A 23,428-nucleotide genomic window follows, 5' to 3' on the forward strand; every position below is an offset into this window, starting at 1 on the left:
TTATTAACCTTCTCAAAGAACCAGCTCTTTGTTGCATTTATTTTTTCTATTGTTTTTTTTTTGTTGTTTTCAATTTTATTTAATTCTGCTTTAATTTTGATTATTTCTTTTCTTCTGCTGACTTTAGGCTTCATTTGTCCTTCCTTTTCTAGTTTTTTAAGATGAAGCATTAAGTTGTTTATTTGGGCTCATTCCTGTTTTTTGAGGTAGGCCTGTAATGATATGAACTTTCCTCTTATGACCGCTTTTGTCATGTCCCAAAAGTTTTGATATGTTGTACTATCATTATCATTTGTTTCTAGGTATCTCTTGATCTCTTTTTATTTCTTCTGTGATTCAGTCGTTCTTTTATAGAATGTTGTTTAATCTCCATGTATTTATGGTTCTTCCCACTTTTTACAGTTGATCTCCAGCTTCAAAGCATTATGATCAGAGAATGTGGTTGGTATGATTTCAACCTTCTTATATTTGTTGAGGCTATCTCTGTGTGCCAGTATGTGATCAATTTTTGAGAATGTTCAGTGTTCACTTGAGAAGAATGTATACGCAGCTTTTTGGGGATGAAAGACTTTGTAAATGTCAGTAATGTCCAGTTGGTCTAATGTGTCATTTAATTGATTTTCTGTTTGGATGATCTGTCCATATCTGACAGTGGGGTATTTAGGTCCCCTACTATGATACTGTTTTGTTCTGTTTCTTACTTTAATTTGTTTAGTAACTGCTTTTTACATATTTTGGGGCTCTCTGATTGGGAGCATAGATATTAATAAGTGTTATGTGTTCTTGGTGCATGATTCCTTTCCTTTACAATTATGAAGTGTCCCTTAGTATCTTTCTTTACCTTTTTATCTTGAAGTCTGTTTCGTCCGATATTAGTACCACCACTCTTGCTCTTCTCTGAATGCCATTTTTTTGAAATATCATTTTCTACTTTGAGTCTGTATTTGTCTTTGGAACTGAGATGGGTCTCCTGGAGGCAGCGTATGGTTGGGTTTTGTTTTTTGATCCATTCTGCAAATCTTGCCTTTTTATTGGTGAGTTCTGTCCATTTACATTTAGGATGATTATCAAAATATGAGGTTTTCCTATAGCTATTTTATCTTTTGCTTTCTGGTCACTTGGTGTTTCCATTGCTTCCTTGTCCTTGTGTTTCTATTTTTTTATTTTGCTTGGGTTTGTGGATTTTCATTTTCATTCATTACTAAGTATTTTCTAATTTTCCTTTTGATATGTTCTCTGACCCATTGCATGTTTAAGTGTCTGTTGTTTAATTTTCATGTATTCATGAATTTTCTACTTTCCTATATTGATTTCTAGCTTTATTTCCTTGTGCTCAGCCAGGATCCTTTGTATTTCAGTCTTTTTCTCCGCTATTTCCGAATGAACCAAGTTTTGGTGGTAAAAAAAAAGAAATTTTTGAGACCTTTTTTGTGGCCTAACATATGCTCTATCCTGAAGAGCGTTCCATGTGTATTTTTTTTTTAATGCATATTCTCTCTCCAGCATTTCCTCCCAGGCTTTAGGCAATGTGCCATATGTCTCACCCATAACCTTTCTTCCCAGATAGAGAGGAGTGCCTTGTGTCATTCCTTCATGTAGCCCCGTAGACAGTATAGAATAGGGAGACACAGTAATCTGCTTATAATGTTTGCTCTGTTCTCTCTGTAACCAGGAGCTGTGGCCCTACACCTGGATGGTGTATGGCCAAGCTGGGGAGGGTGTGGGACAAGGACAAGTGAAAATGCTACAAAGCTTTCCTACCATTTCTAAGTTGCCCTTTTCTTGATTCAGCATTCTCTCAGTTGCTATAAACCTTTAGCTGTTTTGTAGAGTTTGACAAAGTTGGTTCTGACTGTTTTTGCTTGTCTTCATTGTTTCTGTGGAGGGAAAGGAGTTTGGAGTTGCCTTCTCAGTATTTTCCTAATGTCCTGGTCCCTCACCCACTTTTATAATTCATTTATGTCTCCTTGACCACCATATGTAATCACTTCTTAGATTCATGTTTCTACTACTCTCTCCTGTAGGCAGAGATGACTGTATCTGTTACCTTGAGCATATTTAACTTCTTTGAGTCTTGACTTGCTCTTTAGAAATTGAGGATATTCTCCTCTTCTCCCCTCTTTTCTCCCTCACGGGTGCTTATGAAGACCAAAGATGTGTACATGAAAGTCTTTTTTTCCAATTACTCTAACTATATAATCTGTTTATATGGAACTTATCAATGGCTTATTTTCTTTTGTCATCGAAATATGAGTCAAGAACCAATAAGTAGAGATAAGTTAAACTGGGAGCTCTGTGAATCTATTCTCTGTTCCACATATTTTGTCAGAAAATTACGGTTACAGCAGAACATGCATATTTTTTGGATCACTGCAGACTAACATGCTTGCCCTTGGGCAAAGAAAAGAAAAGAAGCAAACCAAGGAACAACTCATATCATCAAACTTCTTTCAATCTTTTATAATCAAATCTGAGTTTAAACATTGCCAGTTACCTAGACTACTAAAGCATACTTTGATTAAAAAGCTGTACTCTGTTTTCTGTGTCTCAGAGATCGTTCTTAATCTTTTGTTTTTCTTTATACTTGTATAAATTTCCATTTTCTTGACACAAGTCCCAAAGACACTCTGTCAACCATCTGAAAGGAAAACAATAAGAATGATGAGATGGGCTGTAGACATACTTATATAAAATCAGCTTTGTTGTCTGATTATAGTATTTTATTACTTTTGTTATTTAAAAGATGCCTTATATGCAAATTAAAGTTATGATGTACTTTATGGGAAAAAACATATCCTTACATTCCTTTTAATTTCTACTTAATTTATGGTCTGTTATCCTCCACTAATGTTAAAGCATCTTTATTATGTAATTATTGCATTACTTTAACATTTGATACTTTATGGTCTTGATTGTTTTATGTAATGTTATTTTATGAAGAAATACAGAATTATTCCATAGACATATTTAACCACATTCAGTCTCTGAATACTTATGAATGCTAAGTGATATGCCATCCTCTTACAGGGTTCCCCTTACCCATACATTAATGTATATAGCAAATTAAATATTTGAGTTTTATATATATCATTTGTAACACATTGGCAGACATTTCAGTATACTCCATTATGTGGGAAATGTTGATTTGAACATGCTATGTTATTTTAAAAATATTAAATTGAGATCTTTAGTTTCTTGTTTAGGTAATATCTAAAATGTTTGCCCAAATTAGCCAACATGTGACCCTTTTTTAAGTTTTCAGAGTATATTGGTTTATAACAGCATAAATGCTGATTTCCTCCTGATTCCTTAAGAATTACAAAATTCCACGAGAATTATAAAATTACAAATTATCCAAGTTCTGGTAAGCCAGGCACTTTAATTTTGTTTTCTAGAACTAATAATTTTCTATGAGAAATTATCTCTGGTTTTCTTGCTAATACTAAGAACCATTTTGTTGTCTTAACTATTCATACAAAAATAAATAATGAAAACTCAAGGATTTTTCATGCAAACATAGCTATTAAGGATTGTTAAGTCTTTGTTCACGGTGAGGAAATAAATGTTTAGAAAATTCTTACTGTAAATATGATTATAACAGTTTCCCAAAGCCAATAAAATAAGTATTTGGTCAGCTAATAAAAAATTCAGTCAGTGCAATTAAGCAGCTAATGTGAAGACATTAATCAGAATTTCAAAGCTGCTAAGTACCACTTACTATCACGTAGACTCAAGTGCTTTTCACTCATCAAGTCTCAGCAGTATGTTTTCTTGTTCAAGATAAACTTCTTTAGGAGTAAGGGTATTTCCAATACTATATCTCCTCTGTGTTCAGAAGTATTTTCTTGAGACACAAGTAGCATTTCATGTTTTAAAATTTCACCTTCTGAGTTTATGATAAGTATACAGCATGAAAAATCCTTCTTATTATTTAGGAGGAGTGTCAGGCACTTTGGCTTCTATTCAGAGCTCTTTGCCAGGAAAAAGAGGATCTCTGTATGAAGGAATGCTAACAATATGTATGTTCTTTGTTTTTGTTTAGAATAAATTTGAATATAAAATGGATTTCTTATAAGAAACATTTTACAGTGCGGACTCAGACCTACGGCTGAATAAACCTTTGGTTATTCTTCTCTAACATAAGACGAGAGGGGCATAGGCCATTGGGGTACTCTCTAAAATTTCTTTATAAGCACATACTTTATTTTTTATGAATCAAAATCTCATGAGTATTTTTAGTGTTTTAATTATATTGTGTTAGTATATGACATTTACATACAAAGAGTACTTGGAAATATTTTTAAAATATGTGAATTATTAAATTAGCTCTGCTGAGTACAGCTGGAGAAAATCACACAACTGAGCAGACTGGTGCTACTCAGCAATCATTTTGTACAAACCCATGGATGGCTTCTCTCTTTTCTCACAGTGGGCTTTCCCAGATTACCACTCTCCCAAATCTGTCATTCCGACTTTCCCTCTTTCACACTCAGCAGCTAACCTTTCAACCCACTACACAGAGAAAATATAAGTATGAATTTATTCTCTCAAAAGCCACACTCTCAACTATAAATTTGTCTATGTTTGCACGCATTGTCCTTCCTTAGAGGCAGAGGGGCCTACCCTGCATCTGAGGCTAATCCTGCTACCTATGTTCTGGGGCTTACTTTGCCTTTCAACTCAGGGATATTATTATTACCATAAAGTTGGTCTTCACTGCCTTTTTAGATCTTCTCTTCTCTATTAGGACTTTAATTTACCGCATGAACATACTTGATTGGATTTCCATCTTGAAACACCTTAGTTCATCAATCTTAAATCTTCCTCCAACTACTGCCTTTTCTTCCATATTCATCAACAGACTTTTGAAAGAAGTTTGATGCTTGCTATCTCCATGCCTTATTTCCAGTTCATTCCCCAAACCTAGTGCATTTTGGCTTTTACTTAGAATCTGATTTTGCTGATTCACCATTGATCTCCTAGTTATAAAATTTGATTGGTTATCTTGTAGTCCTTGTCTTATTTTACCGCTCTACTGAACCACTCTCTTTTCCTCAAAGTGTGTGTTTCCTTTGTTTTTTTGACACTATTTAGTTTTCTTTCATCCTCTCTGGCCTCTCTTTCTAAATCTTTTTTTTTTTTTTTTTTTTTTTTTTGACTAACCCTCTCCCTCTGCTAAAGTTGTTATTGCAGAAGGTCCCTTGTTGATCTTTTGGTCTTATTTGCTATTGAGTACTTACTGTGTGCTAAGCTCTGTCCTAGGCATTTTTCGTACATTGTTCCTGATAATTTATAACAACTTTGAACAGTCATGTAACTTTCCTGAGTTCGTTACTAAGTGAGTAGTCAGGATTTAACACCATATCTGTTTGATTCTAAAGCTATATTATAATAGTTTTCAATTACAGTTTTCAGAAACAATAGTTTAAAAAAAAATCTTACTAGGACCCCAAAATATAAAACAAATGAAAGCATAACTTCTCTACAGTGGGGGTGACAGGTCTAGCTTGGCCCTCTTCCTGATTCTGCCCTCATGATACTCAAAAGGCACTTACTTAGAGCCCAAGGGCTCTATGAAAGCCAATGTAAAAGGTACAGTGATTTATATTAAATCCCAAGCCTGTGTTTATTTGTTTTGAACTCAGATTTCCAATTGGATCCTGGACATTTCTATTTTTATACCTGTGTGTCTGATAAGTACCTCAGTTCCTTATTTTCAAAATGCAGCTATTGTCTTTGTAAAACCTATTCTATTGTACATTCTATTGTGGTAAAAGTTCCTAGGCCAGTCAGTCTTCTATGTTTGAGACTTGGGAGTTGTAAGGGATTTTTTCTTGCTATTATCTCACATATAATTAGACAAATAAGGACTTAAGGTCATAGCCTCTAGAGGCACTCACAGTCATTTTCTTTGCCTCTTTCCCCATCTCTGCAATCTGCCTTTCATACAAAGATTTCTAAAATTCAGGACAGATTGCATTACTCATCTACTAACATTTTTCATGGATCCCCATTACCTATTTTAAAAAATATTTAAGGCATACAAGGCCCTTCAAATTTGACACTTAGAATACACTGTGTTCTTTCAGGCCTCCAGATATTGTATACTTTTCCCCTTTCTCGAATAACCTCCTTGCGTCTTTATCTACCTGGCAAATTATTGTTTTCCCTTCATATATCAACTTATGCACTATGTTTTCTGTAAATACTCTCCTGACTTCTCAAGGCTTCCAGCTTTCTTATATTTAAAAATTATTTTCATGTCTTTCTTCACACTAGACTTTGAGCCCCTTGGGAACAGGAACTATCTTCTCATCTAGAACCTAGCACAATACTGGTACATAGTAAGTGTTCAAGAGATGTTCATTTCTTTCCAAGAAAATAAAAAATTTTAACCTATCTGGATATCAGCTGCTTTATCTGTTTATGACGCAGTGGGATAAGATGATTTCTATAGTTTCCTTTTAATTTTAGGATTCTCTGTTACTTCCCTTATTGGACTGTGTATACTATCTCTACCCGCTATTTTTCTCATTTATGTTTTAAAACATTAAGAATTTATTTTTAGTAACCACATCTAGGATTAATCTGAAGTATATCTTTAAAGGAGGAGATTTTATCCCCATGGTGTTTTTATTAAGTCATTTCAAACAAAATCCCTTTTTTCGTTCTATGAAACATTAGTTTTTACAAATGGAGGCCAAATAGGAACAAAATATATAAAAATAGTCTTAGTTTGGATTTTTTCTTCTTTTTTGTTTCTTGTTGACTCATTGTGGCAGGTCTACCCCAACACATGATCTATAAGAAAATTTAGTGGCTTATTTTATGAAGTTGGTATGATGGGTGAAAATAATTTTTCTCCCAAAAGGTAGAATTCAAGAAAACTTAAGAGCTTTTTTTCTTTGATCCTTTTAAAGTAATGAAATAAGAAATCTAAGTATTTAGCTGTAAAGAATTTTTATAATGTATCGAAGCAGGTTCTGTAAAATTAAATGTTTAAAACTTATGATTTTCAAAACAAGTTATATATAACTGATTGGAATGTGTTTTTATTTAAAATAGTGTACCAGCATGTGCAGAGTCATAAGGCATTGACAAAAATGTAGTCTGGAAGCAAAACAGAATACTGAAAATAATGTTATAATTTTTTAAATAAGATGAAAATATTTTCTTTACACATGAAATTTTTGGTTCAAATGGTATTTAACCAACTAACTGGCTAGTTTATTAAAGCATTCTATTCCAGAAAAGCTTCATTTTGATAAAATTGATTACATTAGCACATTACTTATGATAATGGGCATAGATTTTTTTCCCCCCAAAGTGATGCTGTGGTTTTGCTTTTGGAAGAGTGTACAAGTTTTCTGTGGGCTTAAGTATTAAAAATGCTTCTTAAAAACTTAAAATTGTTATGCATTAAGCCAGAACTCTTGGAGCTTTTTCAAATTTTATTACTTATAGTCCTTGGTTCCTTGAGTAGATATTTTATGAACCTGTTTCTACTTGCTGGAAAATAGAATTTTCTATAATTAAGAGAAAACATCAGTTATTTTATCCACTTGACTTTGTCTTTGCTTGTTATTGTTTGCTTTAGAGATTTATCTAAGTTATTGACATGATTCAGATTCCAGTGTATGAAATAGAGCTTTTGAGAAGGTGCTTTGAATGGAAAAATAAATATCTTACAAAATATCTAGCTTTGGGTGTGTCTAGTTCTGTTTGAATTTCTTGTTTTTGTTTGCATTCAACTATATTCCATTGTAGTATATATCTTTGGGTATAAAACAGGTTAACACACTGACAGTTCAGGTTATAAGACAGGATGGTAAAATCTCAAAGCGATTTTAAATATTTTGATTAAAGGAAATACCAATGTTTTTATTTTAAATAGTCATTTTACACTATAAATTATACCCCATCTCTCTGTCATTATTATAGGCATCTTCTCATTTCCAAAAAATATTCCCATCCTCTTTAGTGGCTGATATACAACCTGTGTTCCATTTAGTCCTCTGCCATTTCCCTCCATAGCTTCATAATTTGTGGTGATAATTCTTTACATCCTCTGTATTTTTATTTGCCATCTATTATCATGGCCATTTTTTAAATCTGTATTTTAATCAGAAGCTTGATTTAATTTTAAAATTCTAGACTCTCTGCTTACCAAGTTAGGATGATTTTTTACAAAGTGGTGGCTGTTTAGCGAGATATTTATCTTGCTATCAAGAAACTTATCTAACATGGAATGTATAACATAAATAGCCATGGTACTTATAAGACAGGTAGAGATAAATACTATGCAAATTCAGGGGCGGAAAGAATTCTCCTTGGGCTGTTCAAAGGAGGTGGCTTCTAAAATATTGTTAAATATTTTAAACATAGAGAAGCACAGAGAGTAATGTCATAAAGAAATATTATAATTCTGCCACTCAGAGTTAACAAATGTTATTTTCAAAAGTCTAAAGGTAACATCTCTCCTCCTTCTGAATAAAACAAAGGCCACAGAATACTCAACCTTAGACCTCTCTGTTCTGTTTTCTTTACCATTTTTGTTACCAGTGTATGGTGGTGATGATGGTGGTATTTTGGGTTCATCTTTGCTCCTTGTGTCCTGTCCTTTCCATTGGGGTTTAATTTCCTTCTTGCTGAAATATCTCTCTTAGTGGATCTTTCACATTTTTCATATTTTTAGCTCTGCTAAATTCTTCATGTTTTTCCTCATGTATATACTGTCCAGTTCACTAATTTTCTTTCCATCTGCAGATAATCAACTGCTCAACCTGTCCACTGAGATTTTTATTCCCAGAGTTGCTGTTGTGTGTGTGTGTGTGTGTGTGTGTGTGTGTGTGTGTGTGTGTATGTGTTTAAAGAAAATGCCTGTTCTTTTCATGTTGTCTTTTTCTTGCTTTATGGCATCTATTTCGTCAACTCATTTAACATGCAATACACTTGACGTTTGAACAACGTGGGGGTTAAGGGTTGCCAACCCTTGTGCAGTCAAAAATCCATGTACAACTTTTGACTCCCCCAAAACTTAACTCCAGTCCTTCAATACCCATGAGGGATTAGTTCCAGAACCCTTCCCTCCCCGTGCCCCCCGCTGCAGATTCCAAAATCTGTGGATGCTCAAGTCCCTTATATAAAATGGTGTAGAACAATATATACATTCGGCTCTCTGCATCCAAGAATTCCTGTCATCAGCTGGTTGAATCTGTGGATACAAAACTTAGGGATAGGAGGGCCAACTATATATTTATTGAAAAAGATCCACATATAAATGGACCTGTGCATTTCAAATCCACGTTGTTCAAAGGTCAACTGTATTCTTCTTTTGATATTTCTTTTCAGTCTCTCTTCTATGGGTTGGGTGTGTTGCCCTGCCACTGGTTGTATCTTTTGACTCTTTTATAAATGAGACTTGCTTCATTTTTTTTAACTATGAACTTTTAGTGGGAGTCGTTTTCCCATGAGCCTTGGATTATGAAGGCTTATTGACACAGAGATACACGTGTGCTTCTTCCAAACTCCTGTTCACTTTGCCGAACCCGGACGAATTGTTATTCTTAATTTGTTGGGCATGGAACAGCCTTACGTATTGTGATTTCTTATGTTTGATTTCTTTTCTATCCATGACTGTAGACTTTCTAGTCACTGTCCCTAGGCTATTTATTGAGCAGCATTTTTCTACTTGTTTTACAAATGGGACAGCATTTTGTAGATCCAGGTTAATATACAGGGAGCCAGGCCCTGTTCCTACCTCTGACGGGACTGAAGCGTGTCTGCTGTCTTTATATTGGTGTTGAATCACTGATACCTGGTACCTTTCTGAACTTTAGCCTTTGCTCATGCTCTGATTTTGAGTTCCTGTATAATTTCTGGCACTCGAGAGTTTTCTTTTGTTGCTTTTAAGCTTAGTTGTTTACTTTATTATTTTTGTTTGTTGTAGTATATGTAACACAGAATTGAGGGGTTGACATTTGAATCATAGCTTTGGAAGACAGGTAGCTATGGTGAGGGCATTCCAAGATAATGAAACACCCTGAGCAAAGATATGGAGTGATTATGAGGCTTTCATAGGGAATATCTGAAAATCTCATGGTTGACTTTGGCCTGAGTTCCGTGTACATGGAGGTGATTAATGGGAAATATGTTTGGAAAGATGGGTTGGAATCAAGTTCTGTAGGCCTTGAATGGTAGGCTAAGGGATTTGGACTTTATTCTACATATAGCAAGGAGCCGATAGATGTTAGTATGAGAGCGATGCAGAGCTTTCTCTAAGAAGATTAATTTAGTAACCATGACTAGGTTGGAATGGAGAGAACATACTGTACATAGGGAGATCCATTAAGAGACAGTTAACAGTAGTCCACGAAAGAGATAATAAAGAGCTGAAATGAGGCAGCAGTAGTGGCAAGGAAGATGATGTGAAAGATAAATTAGATGTTTGTATAGAGATGGTGATGTAGATTTCTTACTGGTATGCAGGAGAAAGAGGATTCTAAGATGGCCCTAGGAATATGTTGAAACTGTTAAGAGAAATTAAGATATGCTGAGAGAGAGATAGGTTTGTAAATGAAGATGAATTCAGTTATGAAAATATTAAATTTGCAGTGCCAGTGGGTTACCCAAATGCAAAGGGACATCCAAGCAGATAAATGCTATAATTAGGAAAGAAGAGAAAAAGAGTAAAAGTTAGAATTGTAGGGTTTAGTAGAACAGAGATGATAAATGAAGTCATACATTTCAGAGATATTGTCAAGACTAGAAGAGGAGGCAAGGCAATAAGAAAACGAGTAATTGGGAAGCAGATGGAAAAAGAAATTTGAGGAATCATTTGTCAAAGTGTAGAAGTGTGGCCCAAATTATAGCATTGTTATGAAAGCCAGGGGCACTAAGAGCATTTCACAGCAGGGGACTGTCTTCAGATTTCCAGAGGTGGAGGAAGATGTTGAGAAGGATGAGGACAGAGAAATGACCATTTAATGGTGATAGGAATAAAACACTGGATAAGAGGAATAAGAGGAAGGAAACATAGTGAATGAGAGTGGAAATAATATAGCAATTTAAGTTTTGAAATAAAATTTACTGTATGCATAGTGAAATAATCTGTACATATCTATTGGTATATACATAAAATGTATTATATATGTAAATATATACATGTAAATTTTCCCTTTCATTTTTTAATATGTAGATATTGATATCCTTGGGTTACTCTATTATCCTGTGATAAAAGATTATCTTTTGTCTAATTAAAAAGAAAAAACCTGCACTTGGATCTTCATAATTGGCATACAGTGAAAAAGGGAAGGAAGAAAGCAACATTGTTATTGATGGAATAGATGTGGGAATAGACAGGAAGCTCACAGAGTTGGGAAAGGAGAGGTACATTCTAATTAGCAGAAGGTAAAGCATTTCATTTGGGCTATGAAAGGCCTATTCATTATGAAAGCATACTTTGTGTTAATAGTATCAAAGAGAATATGTAGGGTGGACAAGGATGTTCTGTGCCAGATGCATTACATACCTTTTCTTGTTCAATCTTCTAAAAAATACTATGAGGTATTATTGTCTCCCTTTTACAAATAAAGAAACTAAGGCTTGAAAAGTAAAAGATCAGAATGTTAGTTATTGTCCAAGGAGGGATTCAAACTCAAATGTATCTATTTCCAAAATCTTTGTTCTTTCTATTAAACCATGATGTCTTCATTTGTTTATGCGATACGGGGTTGGGAGGCGGGGGTGAATGGTACAGAGGAGAAGACTGAAGTGATTTGTATTTAATTTAGAGAGTCTGCTGTCAGCAGAAAACCACACCCATGTGGAAAATTTTCCTTCTGCAAACTTTGGAGGGTGCCTAACTAACACTGGACAGGGAGAGGAATTTGGTTTCTTTATTTAGATTGTTACCTTAATATTAGCTACAGAGAACTCAGTCTGTTTTAATTTTACTAAAGAAATAGAAATTTGTAGCACTATCATGGGGAAGAATTCCAGATTATCAGGGTTTTGGCTGAGGTCTCATTGACCACTTAACTGGTTTCATTTGCCACTTTGTTTTTGTTGCTTTGGTAGATAAGCTTTTTAACTACTGACACTTAGGCTTGCTAATGGAATCAAAGTAGCTATAAGTAGTAATATTTGTTGAAACCAAGGCCAACTAAGAATGGTTAAATGCAGTGTTTCCATGAAGATTAGTGACTAGATTAATGGCAGCTGTGGTTGCGACTATGCTTTGTACACTACTTTTTTATTAATAAAATCTCTCATACATAAAAAGTATACAGTGTACATATTTTACAGAGAATACTAATAAAACAGTTGCAGAGTTGTTTCCATTCTCGTTGCTTCTATTCCTCTACTTCTTCAAATCCTGTATTTTGAATTCCATTCATTAATTTAGGAGATGGAGCATAACAAATGCTATACATTCCTTTTTCCCTCGCTGAGGTCCCACTTCACATCAGGTGATTATCGTTTCCTCGCTTTACAGGTTGGTCATATCTATATAGTCCATGTTTAGTGGAACATGCTTTACATATTTTCTGCAGTTTTTTTTTTTAAACTCAGCATCGTTTGTGAGATTTGACAATGTTGATACAAGTATGTAGCTGTAGCTCCTTTGTTTTGTCCATTGTCCTGTCAATGGACATTTGGGTTGTAGCTTTTGTTCCTTTTCCATAGGAAACACTACTGCTGGAAATACCACAGATAGACCCCTTGGAGCCCCTAGATGGCAAAATCTAATAGGATTGCTGTCTCTGTCTCTGCTCTTATTATCTCCCTAAAATTACAAGAAGGGGTCAAGCACAAGCAGCAGGTTCTAACTCCTTTCCAAGTAGCTTACACCTCTCTTGCTTCTACTTCCTTTATAAGTTCAGGGGAAGGAAGTGTATGAGGTATTAGCTGGGAATGGCAGCATGTGGTAAAACCTGAACATACCTTTCTCTTCAAAATACCTTAACTTCTGTATTAGTCAAGGTTGTCCAGAGAAACAACCAATGGGAAAGGGAAGGAGAGGAGGAAAAGAGGGAGAGTGAGAGAAGAGAGAAGAAAGAGAGGCAGAGAGAAAGAGAGATTACAAATAGATATTTATTACAAGGTATGTGATAACCTCATGTGATTCTGGAGGCTGAAAAGTCCCACCATCTGCTGTTTGCTAGCTGGAGACCCAGGAAAGCAGTGGTATAGTTTGGAGGCCTGAGAGAGAACCAATGGTGTAGATTCCAGTCCAAGTCTAGATACCGGTTTGGAGCATCAAGGCAGGAGAGGGTTGACGTTCTAGCTGAAACAGCCAGCCAGAGTGAATTCAGCCTTCCTCCAACTTTTTTGTTATTCTCAGGCCTTCAACAGATTGGATAATACCAACCACATAGAGGAGGAGCATTTACTTTTCTCAGTGCACCAATTCAAGTGCTAATCTCTTCCAGAAACACCCTCACAGATACAAAGAAATCATGATTAGCCAGATAAGGTAACAACCTAAAAGGCCCATTCAAAGGTAATTTTCTGTTGACAAACAAAATTAACCACCACAGCTTCTTTTATCATACCATTATATATTGTAGTTCTCTAGACCACTGCCTTAGGCCCTTCTCTCTTCTCATTCTATCCCTTCTCCCTAAGTATTAGCATCTACTTTTATGTTTTTAAATATCATCTAAATACTGATAACTCCCAAATTGTTATCTTATTTTTATAATTTCCTTTCTAGCACTTGTCCCATATATCTAGCTGTCGCTCTACATCTTCACAATGTGCCTCTTCTATAATCACTTAAGATTAAAGTCCAAAATTAAACTCATGATCTTTCCCTTCTCTTCTGTCCCACCCCAGTTTGCTCCTTTTCCATTATCTCTTTGAGGGCATCTTCCCTGTTCCACTTGACTGAAAACTGGAAGTTGCCTTTGACACTAGTTTCTCATTTTGTTCCCCTGCCCCTATATCCACTCATTCAATTGGTCCTTAAATATCTCTTGAACCAGACTTTTATTTCTACTACCACCACCCTAACCTAGGCGCCATTGTCTCAAGCATGGAATAGAGAAACATTTTCATAAGGAGTCTCTCTCTCATCATTTCCTGCTTTTCTCTAATTCATGGTGCAGCCAAAGTAACTTATTTAAATTATCAGTTTCCTAACAGTAACTTTTCAGTGGCTGTCCATTGCCCTATGAATAAATTTCACAGTTCTTAACGTTTCCTGTAAGACCTTTGGATACTTTCTGCCTATATTTCTAGCCTCATCCTGGGCTGGAGCCACATTTTCCCTATTTTTCAATATGTGCCATGGCTTCTTGCCACTTCATATACGCTCTTCTCTCTGCTGAATCTTCGCTCTGTTCCTCTTGCTCTTCTTCATCCTTTGGGGCTCAACTTAACTGTCATTTCCTCAGGGAGACCTTTTCTGAACTTGTTCTTATTGGCTTCCTTTTTTATCCACACTCATAGAGCACTGACTTTCTCACTCATAATATTCATTATTTAACATCTTTTTAACTTTCCCTGCTGAATTATAAGGTCCATGGAATCTTTGCTCAATTTTATTCTCAGGGTTGCTTCAATACCTGGCACATAATCAGCACTCACTGATCTTTTAAATATATATATTTTTAAGAATGAGTGAGCTGCATACATGTAAATTTCGGCATTTTGCCTGGCCCACCCTTGGGGAAAAATAACTCATTCTGCCTTTATAAAGATGCGATGAAACTTATGGCACATGTCTATTGTTAGCATGGAATTTATTGTAAAAAAAAATTATATTAGACAAACCAGAATCAGGCACTAGAATTTTTAGGAACTTTATTTAAGAAATTCAGAAACTAGGATATTTATTTTTATAATAGCCATTGTATTTCCACCACAGAAGTGGCACTTGTCCCTCATTGGGATATACAAAATATACATATGATTGGTTGTTTTTATGACTTTGATATGACTTGTTATTTTTAGATTTTTCATGAAACTCTGCCTTCCACTCTCCCCTGGTTATTATCTTGAATAAATTCATAGGAATGAGTATCAGTGTTTTAAGAATCAATAAGTAACATTTATACCATTTTTTTTGCTTAATCTAAACATATAAGAACAATACTGAAATTAGTCAAGCATATTATAATAATTATTGCTGAGATAAACATCTTTTGGTGTTGAGGAATATATCTAAAATTTTTCAAAAATAATTTGATCTATTGGCTACTGTTTTCATGGCTCTTTTCAAATTTATCTCATAGCGCCTGATTCCGGAGATATTCCTGAATTTGTCTATATTATATAGATGGAATCTATTCTTAGAGATCTATCAGTTGAGATATTCAGAACCACCAGCTGCCAATTGTTCATAGAATATGTTACAGCTATATCTTCTATGTGTTGGATAGTTCACATTCAGATCAAGGACGTATTCCTTTCACTGTGTAGTTACGTTAACTTTCAGTAATAGCTATACTGTCCTAAAAGACCTAGTATGTTCTTTGATAGCAGTAAATTTCACAGTTTACTTCAGTTATAATTCAAAAAGGCTCACTTGAGCAATTTGTATTTTAGTGGTACACTTAGGCAACATGTGGCTTTTAATTTCCAAATCTGAGCTTTGGTGTTTGGATGGTTTAAATGTCTGGAATAATTGGTTACTTGATTTCCAAGTGATTTACTATAAATCTGAAATCAGCTTTAATAATGAGTTTATTCTAATTGTGTTCTCACTTGCTGGCTAGATAATAAAGCGAAGAGTAACATCGTGACAATTTGTGGAAATTTGTTATATTTGTGCATGAAGCCATGTGTTTTTATAACCAAACTGCCTTCAGAATTATGGACAGTTTTGACTTGTAGTGCTTTCCCCATTTATCTTAGAATATATTGATCATCAGTTTCCCTCTGTAAATAATTTGTCTATTATTCTGACATCATGATTAGGTTAGGATACCTAAGCACTAACCTCAGTTTTCAGAATGTTTCTGCTCTTTAGTGGTAATTATCTGAGCACACTATTGCTATGATTGTTTTTAAATCTCATTGAGATATTCTTCGGGTTGTTAATGTAAATCTTTTATAGCTTTGGCTGAATTTCTTATAAGAGCTCTTGGTCTTGACAGCAGAGATCAGACAGCTGATCTCTCTTAATGGCTCTTATATTTGAATTTTGTAGGCTGGGAGGCAGAACTACTTGGAACTCGTCTGTTTAATGCATGATGGCTTTAAATACAGACTTTAAAAAATGGGCCACCTTGTAAAAATGAAGTCTTAGTCTCTAGAGTTCACTCCCTTTCTTAGTGTAAACCAGTCCAAGTTTTTTTTAACTCTATGGTATTTTTTTCTTTTAACTCTCCACAGGGCCTGGTAATTTGAGGTAGAGGAAACTAATATGAACTTCACATTTTCATTTCAATTTAAATTCCAAGATTCTTTGATTCTCTGGAGCCAAAGTGTTTCAAGGGTTTTCGTCAGGAGGTTATGACTGGAGGGGAAGAGTGCTGCCTCTTGGGTTTAAATGACGACCCCTGCCCTGTGCCCCTAGCTGAGAACTCAGTGTTGTTGAATAGCACTAAAATAAGCTGAGTCCAAGGCTTCAGCCAGATGGTCAATATAGGGCTTTTAAAGCAAGGGAAATGGTAAAAGCGTAATCTCAGAGGAACTCTCTTATGTTAAAGAACTGAGAAAATGAAGTCTTTCTGAAGCTAAGTGTAAATTATATCACCTTCTTTGGGAGCAAAAGCTGCTAAATGTAACAGAAGAAAATGACAGTGCAGGAAATCAAAGTTCAGGAAAAAACTTCAAGTCTGGTTTTCTAATGCTTAATCCTCTGATACTCCCCTCTGAGGATCCATCCATTGCCTTCTTTCCTCCCTCTTCTCCAAAGTCTATTTGGAAGGGATTTTGATGGGTGATGGCAAAAGAAGGCAACTTTAGATGGAGTATAAATTAGGGCATAAGATGCTCTTTGTATAGAGATTATTTTAGACATGCTTTTGAAAACATACTTTTTTTTAGCCTTATTAAAATAATCAAAGGTATGATTTTTAAATCTTTGAGTTTAGTCTGCTTTCAGTAAAAATAAGGCATAGGTACCAAAATAAGCAAACTTTTTTTCCGCTCTGGTTTCTGCATATAAGATTTACAGGTATTTAAAATAAACCCATGAAAAACAGAAATACTGCCCTGGGATTGGCTAAATAGTCAGAGCAATTACCTCTGGGCTCCAGAATCCAACTGAGCTTGACTTTTGGAAATAAATTTGGCTAAGACTTCTTCCTCATTCTGTTGTATAAAGGTGTATATGAAATGATACTGACCTCTGCCAGAAACCCCAGGAATCCTATTCAGTGATGTACTTGTAACGGTTATGAAAGAATTAAAACAACACAGATGTGGATTAATGTGAAAAAGTAGGCAAAACACAAAATTCTCATTGTGTGGTTTCAGTGTGGCAGATCCTTTAACTATTTTGGTGTACCACAATAATTAAAGTGTTTAAGAACGTTAAGATACCTAGAAAATAAAAGCCCACAGTTGAATAACAAGAATGAACTATGTTTTATTTTTTTAATTGGAATTAATGTAGGTTGCCATGGTGAAAATAGATTGAAATATTTAACAGTAACTGTTTTGTGCAGCCCTAGAGATCAAAAACAGCAATGTAAAAAGCCAGATCTTTAAATAATCATTCTCACAGACATGTTTAATATAAATGATTGCTAGAAAGGAAATACGTTTTCTTCAGTGTTATGCAAAGAAATTTTAATTGACTTGGGCTTGGCAGTGAGAATCTGCAACTTAGCATTAATAACTCAAATCTAAAAATATTTGCTCATTGCTCTGGATTATGACTGTTCAAGAAACACTATTTTCAAACACTAATTAATCATTTTAAATAAACCTTTTTTTACACATTTATGGCATCAACGAGTATGACTGTTTATTACATTTTACCTATAAAAAGTTGAACTGTTTTATATACTCTTTATAGAAACAGTGCACAGTCATAAATTAAAAGATGCAACTGTTTGGGGTATTTTACTGGTGGCCCTGTGTTTTCCTGCCAGCAGTACAGCTGTTTCAGGTTTCTCAGGATAACACATAAAAAGCTGTACGTACACTGCAGGTTTATGCTTGAATTGCCGAGCCAGAGATGGTATGACTCAACTTTCCCAGAAGCAAGTTATACCAAAATGTGATGGATCAAAACAGCTAGTTGCATAGTAGTTTATATTACAGCTATGAAAACCAGTTCTCATTTATGGTGGTTGGTTTCTTAAAGCTGACAGACATTCCTCTGTGGTACTTGAATTTTGCCATGAGTGAACAGCCACTGGAGCTAAGACTATGTTTTTTTTTTTTTTTTTTGAGGGTCTGAGGAATGGAAGAAGGGTGATACAACAGTATCTAGAGTGTGGCTAAAAATTAGCTGGAAACTTGTATCAGGAATGAAAAATTGCATTACCAAGCTACTTGTAAAAATATATACTCCCTTATTACTTGTGTGACAGTTATTGAGTTCCCAGTGATTTTATGCTGTTGTAGGTTGATTTTTAGACTTTCTGAAGTGATTTAACACTTACCTCATTTCTCATGCATCAAAATCTTAAGTTTGACATTTTATTGTGTCCTGGGAGGTAATAAACAGATATCTTTATTGGCCATGCACTAGATGTGGTGAATTCCTGTTTAAATCCTATGGGACCTAAGGTTCTATCAAGAGTTTGACAATGACTATTTAATAATAGTCTCCAAAGTGGGATGCATCACACCCACCAGGGGATGTAAGATGGGATATAGGGAGAAATTTTTAGAATTTATATTTAAGTATTTTTATCTCATCCTTTATTTCTATTCCATATTTTATATTAGTATGTGATATATATACATAATTATGTATTATATAATTATTTTGGAGATGCATGCTCAAATATTTTTACTGCTATAAATACTATTAAAAGAGTTTATAGATTGTTGCCCTTTCACCCTTGGCAGAGAAGCAAAGAATTGAGTTAACACCTTGATTTGTGGCAATGTGAATAAATTATAGCTAATTCCAGGAGCTTATGCCGTGTCTTACTTTGACCACCTTTTCTGCTTGGCCTCTTATATTGCCATATATTTTTTAATCACACAAGGTTATTAAACATGGAAACAAATGAAAAACAGACTTGTTATTATGTTAGAAATAATAAGTTGCTCATGCATCAAGACTTTGACACACAGGAAGTTTGAATGAATGAGTAGAAAAGTTTCCAAGTTATTAAAATGTTCTGGTACCTGATTTATTCATTTGCCATACCAGTAATTCTAAGGCAAGTGAAGCTCCTTTACTTCCTGAGGCCTGAAGAAACAATGTGATTTCTTAAACAAGGCATTTAAGCAAAGCTGGGAATACTTGTTTTCCAACAATGCTGGTAGTCTTGTTAACAAGTTGCCCCTCGTTAGCTAGGATTGTCCCATTTTTTTAGACCTGTTTGTCTACCTTTATCAAGGTAGAAAGTTTTGTTAAATAACGTGTATGTGATTGAAGAAACATAATGTCTTTTACGCTGCCTTTTACGATCAGTTCTAAAGATTCTTCTGTATTTACTAATTGGAACATTTATTTTGAACTCAGGCTCAGTAATATTAAAGTAATTTTGAAGGAACTAGTATGTTCTCTCCCCACCTCCAATTATTTAAGTATTTGTAAAATACTCAATATGTAAAAATATTAGTAATACAATAATATTATGATGTTGTACGTTAATAGTATGTCAGGAAGGAGAGTGGCAGTTTAGTGTCCAAACAACAGCCAACAAAACAAATTAGTTCTGAAAATTGGAAACTGAACATTTTAGTAGCAAGTATTATTTTTGAAACGTCGTTTAAAGCTGTTTTGTGATCTTAAAGTAATTTGCTTTATAATTTAGAACTAGTTTAGGCATTCTATGTACAGTTGGTGTTTTCCTTTTAAAAGGTGATAATGCATTTATAAAGCCTGAACATTTCAAATCAGATTCCTCTTTAAAATTTGTATCTACTTTACTATTGCTTTTAAAAATGTTATCAATTTTTATGTACGCTTTCTATATCAGTGCTACAATTTTTTTTTGTTTTAGGTATTTAAATCATGTCAGAGCTGCCTCACCACAGGACCTTGCTGGAGGCTATACTTCTTCTCTGGCCTGTCACAGAGCACTACAGGATGCATTCAGTGGGCTCTTCTGGCAGGCCAGTTAACCTTTGCTTCTCCTTTATAAGATTTGGACCTTGGAGCCGAACTAGAGACTAGCAAAAGTAAAGCAGACTTGTAAAATTATAGTCATATGCAGCTGCACAACAAAAGCACCACCACTAGCAGCTGTGTTAAAGGATTTATAAAGAGAAAATTTCAGAACTAAGCAGAGTAATATAGTGAGTATTTGTGGAAAGAGATTTATTTTTTACTTATATTTTCCCGAGAGGAATTGAAACTGGAAGCCTCATCTGATGGAAGATATGAATAATTTACCTGTGTATATTTGAGGCTGACAGACTTGTAAAATCTTTTCAAAAATAAAGCTAGACTTTATATTAAGTCTTGTGGTTTTTCTCTTATTACAGTGTTTTACTCGAACACATTATAAAATGCCATTTTGAATACGACATTTAGTGTTAATATCCAAGTCTATTATTTCTTCTCATAAAATGTTCCTTTTTATTCCCAATGTCTTCTTAATACAAGCCCAGACAAGTGGATATATTTCCTTCTACTAGCAGGTTGTGGTGAGTAAAACCCGACTTGTGATAATGTCACTCTCTTAATATTAAGGACTCAGTGCCTGTTTTGAGCAGTGGAAAGTGAGACAAACCTTGATCAAGGTGTTATAGTTCCCAGCTGTGAGCCACACTTAGGATAAACCAGAGCAGAGTATTAACCTGCTTTAATGACAAATTCAAAGAAGTAAGTTAATAAAATTTAATACTTAAACAGCACCTTTCACCTCAAATATGAACTCATTTCATGATGAAACCTTGGAAACTGGAATGGATACATTTTAAACGGAATTTCCCTGTGAGACCTGATGTAGTTTCTTTTGAAACTTCAAAGGCTTTTAGTATAACCAGGCTTTTGCTCAGAGTTTAGAAGTGGATAGGATGGATATTTGTAGAATCTCAGCCTTGTATGACTGTTACCTAGTCCACTGGGCATGGGACATAGTTTCTCAAGGAAATTAAGGGATTTCCTAGCCAATCTCCATTACGACAGATGTTAATTTTATGGGTGGAAAGTTATGTGAAACAAGATTGGTAACAACTTCATATTATTTGAGTGAGCAAGTATTAATTTCAGGAGTACATCTTCATCTTTCCAGTACTTCTAACCATCTTTGATAATTGAGAAAACCAAGGCATCGAACACAAGTGTTTTTAAAAATTTTATTTAAGTCTAGTTCTATATATACTCTACCAGGCTGCATCCTATTTCTCATATCTATTAGTATTCCTCAGATGAGTATTAGCATTTTAAGTACAATCTATAAATCTATTCAAAGAATTGTGAGAACATTAGACCAATGGTTAAGGCTTTGTTGTACTCAGCTGCCAAAGTTAGGTATTCAGTCTTTAAAAAAGAAACAGTTACTTGTTCTCAGTACCTTGTATGATGCATTTAATGGAATTAACTAATAGAACATTTTTGAAATTGTTTGAGCCCACCTTAATATTATAGGAATTGCATGCACTCGATTTGGCAAATAAATTATAAAACTTTTTTATGTTTGTAAATATTTTCCCCTTACTATTGCCATACTATGTTCAATAGGCCAAATTTAGAAGTTAACTGATCCTATTTGGTCAAAGGGAATGGTGAAAGATAACCTAATGACAACAATTCACTGATAATAGAAATATTATAAATTGATGAGGTTATCTCCTATCGTCCCAGTGATTTCCTTTCTGAGACAAAAGTCTGTACAAGACTTTCATCTACACGAATTAAGTCTTAACATTTTATAACCATAGTACAGAAATAATGGCTAACAACTATTGAGCATGTGCCAAGCACCATGCTTCATGCTTTGTGCATTATCTAATCTTTACAACAGTGCTAGTATTATTTTCTCCACTTTAATAGATGGAGGAGCTGAGGCATAGAAAGAGTAAGTAAATTGCCAAAGGTCAATACAACTTAAAAGTAGCAGAGTTTGGATTTGAACCCAAGTGGTCAAACTCCAGAGTCTATGCTCTAGAGATGACTGTCAGACTCAAATTTACAAACAACAGCTATGTAAAGGCAAGTCTAAGTAGAAAACTTCTTAAGACTTAAAGAAATTTTAGAGATCAAGTATCTATTTTTTGTGGAATATAAACGACACTAACTAAATAACATTATTGATATCCGTGAGAGAAATTTTAAGAAATTCATTATGTAGAACATGATTGACTGTTAACTACAATACCCCCCTTTAAATAGGTATTAATGGAATTGAATACATTTACATCATAGTTGGGATTCATTATTATTTAGTGTTCCTTAATTTCATTCAATAAATATTTGATCTAAGCTTCTCTTAGAAGTTAGCTTTAAGCTGTCAACAGGTGGTCAGATAATCATTTCAAATTAAGGTGGCAAAAAACTTGTCAAAAAGACTCAAATTAAAAAATTGAGTCTAATGAGTTTTCCAGCTGTCATTTCCTAGTGGATTCATCATTAGAGAGTTTAGTTCCAGGTATCACATCAGAAAGTTTAGGGTGGGCTTAGATTTAAATCGTGAAGTAATCACAAATTCAGTTATCCACTCTGAGGGAAAAAGAGGGAAAGGTTAAAATGTTACTAGAAGCATTTAAGGATTGTGTTTTCTTTACAACTATATACCTCATATTTTGACTGAGGCATACTAAATGGAAGCAGGAATCTTACCATTTTACATGAAGAAGAACATCATTTGTATCCACACTTAATATTCAGAACCTAGCACATCAATTTACAGTATTAGAAAAAAATTTTATTCCTACTTGCAAATTAATTCTCTTTGCCTAGATCAGAAGGCCGAATCCAGCTGCTTCCTGTTTATGTTCCATGAGCTAAATTGATGTATATATATTTTTTAAGTTTGAAAAAGCATAAGATTAATATACTTTTTAACATATGAAAAGTATATGAAATTCAAATTTCAGTTTTCATAGTTTTTTTTTTTTTGAACACAGGGTTTATGTATTGTCTGTGGCTACTTTTGGGCTACTATGGCAGAATTGAGAAGCTACAGAGACCTTATGGCTTGTAAAGCCTAAAATACTATCGGACCCTTTACAGAAAGTTTGCTGACCCCTGACCTACATATCTCTCACTGGGAAAAGAGGGAGAGTAAGAAAATTAGAAGTCACAAACTAGCAATCTCTAGCTGAATCAGCCCCCAAAATCTTGCAGGTTGATTGAGTTGTGTTTCAAAATAATTTTAAGTGCCTTTAGATAAAGAAT

The 23,428-nt window shown here is 34.5% G+C and overlaps 1 protein-coding gene across 1 annotated transcript in view; it reads left to right on the top strand.

The window, feature by feature from the left end:
• The window catches only part of MNAT1 (MNAT1, CDK activating kinase assembly factor), a 175,748-nt gene extending 155,203 nt beyond the window's left edge, over positions 1 to 20,545 (top strand). Inside the window, exon 8 of the mRNA XM_006915099.2 lies at positions 20,088 to 20,545. Coding sequence (XP_006915161.1) covers positions 20,088 to 20,208 — 121 coding nt within the window. The 3' untranslated portion in view covers positions 20,209 to 20,545. The remainder of the gene's footprint in view (positions 1 to 20,087) is intronic.
• The last annotated feature ends 2,883 nt before the right edge of the window (positions 20,546 to 23,428 follow it).

This window comes from Pteropus alecto, unplaced genomic scaffold, assembly GCF_000325575.1.
Source record: "Pteropus alecto unplaced genomic scaffold, ASM32557v1 scaffold276, whole genome shotgun sequence".
Classification (NCBI taxonomy): Eukaryota; Metazoa; Chordata; class Mammalia; order Chiroptera; family Pteropodidae; genus Pteropus; species Pteropus alecto.